Source organism: Argentina silus (assembly GCF_951799395.1).
Source record: "Argentina silus genome assembly, chromosome: 9".
Taxonomy (NCBI): Eukaryota; Metazoa; Chordata; class Actinopteri; order Argentiniformes; family Argentinidae; genus Argentina; species Argentina silus.
Window position 1 is genome coordinate 15,234,401 of NC_139663.1, and position 5,000 is coordinate 15,239,400.

The 5,000-nt window shown below is 49.6% G+C and overlaps 1 protein-coding gene across 1 annotated transcript in view; it reads left to right on the top strand.

The window, feature by feature from the left end:
- The window catches only part of tanc2a (tetratricopeptide repeat, ankyrin repeat and coiled-coil containing 2a), a 105,921-nt gene that overhangs the window by 63,398 nt on the left and 37,523 nt on the right, over positions 1-5,000 (top strand). The window contains 1 exon segment of the mRNA XM_083676528.1: positions 1-95. This exon segment is cut by the window's left edge and continues 88 nt beyond it. Coding sequence (XP_083532654.1) covers positions 1-95 — 95 coding nt within the window.

A 5,000-nucleotide genomic window follows, 5' to 3' on the forward strand; every position in this document is an offset into this window, starting at 1 on the left:
GATCATGGAGGGCGTGTCCCGATCCCTGCCCTCCTCCCCCCTCCTCTCACACCAGGCCATCAACATGAGGCTGCAGCCCACCAAGAGACTGCCAGGTAAATAAGCCCGGCTCGTGGATCATAATATGATAATAATATATTAATAACAAATGCCATTTAGCTGACGCTTTTATCCAAAGCGACTTACATTGCAGTGAGTGCATACATGTCAGTATATATGGTCCCAGCGGGAATCAAACCCACAACCTAAGCGTTGTTAGCGCCATGCTCTACCAACTGAGCCACAGAGGACCAGAGGATCAGTCTGCTGTGTAAACACTGTAGGGGGGAGAGGTGTGTGGGGGGGGGAGAGGTCTGTGGGGGGGAGAGGTGTGTGAGGGGGAGAGGTGTGTGGGGGGGAGGTCTGGAGTCAGGCCTGTTGGAGCAGGGTCATGACCTCCAGGGTTAGGGTTAACACACTGCTGTGACTCTCCTCCCTGATAAGGAAGTGTAACGTAGGTTCGGTCAGGGCACCTTGAGGGGAAGGGCAGCGGTGTGTCCACTTGTGAAAGAAGGCAACACATCACACGTTCGTGGGACTCGGCTCTTTTAAGACACTCCACCTCGGTTAAACAGTGTTCTCACCACTGGCTGTGAGAGTGACAAGTTGGTTGCCCCCCCCCCCCCACCGCCCCAGCCTCCGCCTGCAGGTTGGCTCTGTGGTTTTACCTACGGGGGGTTTAAAAAGTTTATGGGCCCCCCCCCCCCCCCCGCCTTGTATTTAATGTTGTTTAATTTCAGGCTGGGAGCTATTTCAGAGCGGAGCCATCCAATTACGCCAAACCGAATGTATTCCCATTCTCATTAAACGTATTAAAACGACGTCAATGTCCTGACTGAAATGAAGTTCTTGATAATGAGGTTGTTCATAATGACCTTCTTCATAATGAGGTTCTTGACAATGAGGTTCTTGACAATGAGGTTCTTGATAATGAGGTTCTTCATAATGAGGTTCTACCAGAGGGCTGTTGTTTTCCTCATCCACAACCACAGGACCCTTCACATTACCGCCTGCGTGTTACCAATCTGGGGCCTGTCCCAACAAAGCGTGGTGGCGTCCCTCCTCCCTGCTATGTTCTCATTACAGTGTCATCATGGAGATGAGGCCTACTGTGTATGTGTGTGTGTGTGTATACTGAGTACCTGCTGGGAATATGAGGGCCTGATGGCCCCTTGCTGGGCTGGCCCGCTGTGCTTTTGCATTCCACACGGGTTAACACACACACACACACACACGTGTGTGTGTGTGAGAGAGAGAGAGAGATAGGAAGGCTTTAGTGATGTTCCTGTGTGAGGTTGTGTTTCTGCCTCTGGTTCTTCTCTGTGTTGTCTAATCCACCACTTAGTTCCTCCCTGACGTACCGCTCTCTGTGATGTCACCAAGAACACTTCCTCCTCAAATCCTCCTCCTCCGTCTGAGTTCCGTACAGACGATGGAGTTCCCTGCCCCTCCTGTGGCGAGAGCAGGGTGCGTCATGGGTAGGCAGCGTGCTGTGTGACACCCCTAGGGGAGGCAGAGAGGGAGGCTGATCCAGTCAGATGACTCTGGTCGGTACGCCGGGGGAGGCTGCTGCGAACACGTTTCATACCGTTCCTCTTTCCATTCCGTGCTTCACAATGAGCCTGTCCTCCCACTTCTACCTCCACCAGCCTCCCCTGCTTCACACAGTACGTCACTGCTACCGACCTCACAATCCTAACAAGACACTGGATAGAAGAGTGGGCTGAATAGAGAACCAGGCTGAATAGAGGAACAGGCTGAATAGAGGAACAGGCTGGGTAGACGAACAGGCTGGGTAGAGGAACAGGCTGAATAGAGGAACAGGCTGGGTAGACGAACAGGCTGGATAGAGGAACAGGCTGGATAGAGGAACAGGCTGAATAGAGGAACAGGCTGGGTAGACGAACAGGCTGGATAGAGGAACAGGCTGGCTAGAGGAACAGGCTGGACAGACAAACAGGCTGGATAGAGGAACAGGCTGAATAGAGGAACAGGCTGGATAGACCAACAGGCTGGCTAGAGGAACAGGCTGGACAGACAAACAGGCTGGATAGAGGAACAGGCTAGATAGAAGAGTAGGCTGGATAGACCAACAGGCTGGATAGAGGAACAGGCTGACTAGACGAACAGGCTGGATAGACCAACAGACTGAATAGAAGAGCTAGCCAGCATGTTCTCTCTAAGGTCCTCTAGACAGGAGACGAGAGGCGGCCATGTTTTTACTGGCTCAGCCTCGTAACACGTCAGTGGGCCCTTGTGAAGTGTGTGAAGCAATTCAGCTCGTTTCTGATGTAATGTTGTGTACTGAGCAATTCACGTACCATTCATATACCATTCTCTCTGAGGACGACAGGCGTGCCAGGATGAAGAGCTGTGATTGGATGTTGGGATGGATGAAGCTGGCCAATAGCCATGAATAGAACATTGTGTTTGCATAAGGATGAAGGTTAGAGTGCTGTTTATGGTCTGGCCACTAGGGTGCACTAGTCTAAGGTTTCTCCAATCCTCTCATCCCCCTCTCTTTCCCTCCTCCGTCCTCCCTCCTCCAGACCTCGTTCCCTGTTGATCGGGGAGACAGTCAGTGAGGTCTCTCTCTCTCTCTCTCTCTCTCTCTATCATGTATTGGCTACCACCCAGCCTCTCCATCTCCGTCACTGTCTCTGACCTCCTGCCAACATTCACATTGTTCTCTCTCTCTCTCTCTCACTCTCTCTCTCTCTCTCTCTCTCTCTCTCTCTCTCTTTCTCTCAATGTTTTGCTCTCTGCCGCAGAAACACTGTAATTTTACAAGGACTTGTTTTGTGTGTAAGTGAGTGAGTGTGTGTGCGTGTGTGCGTGTGTGTGCGTGCGTGCGCTTGTTCACATGATTCTCTCTGAGTCGATTCGTAACAGGGTCTGAGTCATAACTGATATTGTTTGGCCTAAGAGCCCTTCTCCGTAGATGAATGTATGTTTGCTTGCTCGGTAAACATACGGCGGACAGCTCCACCGCTGACATCATTCATTTGGGCTGGTGTATATGTGTCCAGGTCTGTGTGAGGGACGGTCTACACTCATAAACATTCCTACAACTGCTGTGTCACCTTTGTTGACATTTGGAATGTTTTGGAATGATATTGTTACCATTGTTACCATTGTTAGCCTCAGTTTAGCCTGTTAGCTCCTAGCACCATTGTACAGTTCAATTCAGTACACGACTTTATTTGCGTACTTTATTTGAGGCGCTTCCTGTAGTTGTGACAGCATTGGCAGAGGACCCATTCTAAGCCCATTGTAATGAGAGCGTCCTGTGGGCGTCTGTTCCTCTGTGTCCATGTTCCATAAACGCAACGATACATCAGGGGACGCTGGTGGAGGTAGAAATCGGAGGACAGCTCATCGTAACGCACGGATTGGAATGAGGAGCGGTATTCCGTTCCTTGCATGACAATGAGCCCGTCCTCTGATTTCTACCTCCACCAGCCTCCCCTGCATACAGCAGCGGACGTTTCTCACACTCTCATTACCTCGAATCACCTCTCATGCTTGTTTACCACCTGTAGCTTCCAGAGCACGACTAGTCCAGTACGCTGTGATGGTTTGAAGGTAACGTCAAGGGTTCTGATTGATTCAGCTCTCACTGAGGAAGGCTGTGACTGGTTCAGCTGCGCCTGGACAGTTTGGCAGTTAAGACTGATGGCTACTGGTGCACGGTTGGATTTCCTGCCCGACTGAAACGTTTAGAGACGTTATTCTGGGGTTTTCCTCCTGGAAACAAAAGGGCTGTGGTTGCCAACACACACACACACACACATAAATAAAACACACACACACACACACATAAATAAAACACACACACACACACATAAATAAAACACACACACACATACACATACACACACACACACACACACACACATTATTACAGCCAATTAATTGCAGTGCTGTCTCCCCACACAGACTGGGTGATGCACACTGACCTCTTGCTCCCTGAAGAAGACCCTAAAGGCATTAATCATAAGCTGTCTCTCCCTGGCTGGCTCACACAGACACACACACACACACACACACACACACACACACACACTTAAATCTAGCAAGCCCCTTACCCACATTCAAGTTGCACTATTGTCCTTTCTCTTGTGTGTTTGCACCTGTTCCAGACAGACAGACAGAGAGAGAGAGAGAGAGAGAGAGAGAGAGCGAGAGAGAGCGAGAGAGAGAGAGAGAGAGAGAGGTCTAGGTCAGTGGTCTGGGTCATCTAACTGGGAGACAGCTTTAGACCAGTGGTCTGGGCCATATAATAGGACTGACCACTGGGTCATCTAAGAGGCATTACTGGGCTGATTCAATTAGGAACCGGCAGCAGTCAATAGGCCTGGTGTGTGTGTGTGGACACACTAAGTGGTCGCACGCACACACACACACACACGACAGTTTGCACACACACACACACACACACACACACACTACAGTTTACACACACGCATACACACTACATTTCACACATACACACACACACACACACACTACAGTTCACATACACTCTACAGTTCATACACACACACACACTACAGTTCACACACACACACACACACACACACACACTACAGTTCACACACACATACACACTACAGTTCACACACACACATACACACCGCTGGGAGACGCACACACACAACGACACACGACAGTACACACACACACACACACACACACACACACAGACTACAGTTCACACAAACACACATACACACACTACAGTTCACACACACACACACACACACACACTACAGTTCACACACACACACATACACTACACTGCACTGAGAGTGTAATTTATAATTATTTAAAATTATTCTAACTTATAGTGTACATGCCCCATAACCATTTCACAGCCTCTAGCCTCATTGCCACTTAGTCTCACACAGCTGGCAAGATGTACAGTTCTGCTGCTCTTTTTTGTAAATTTGTAAATTTGT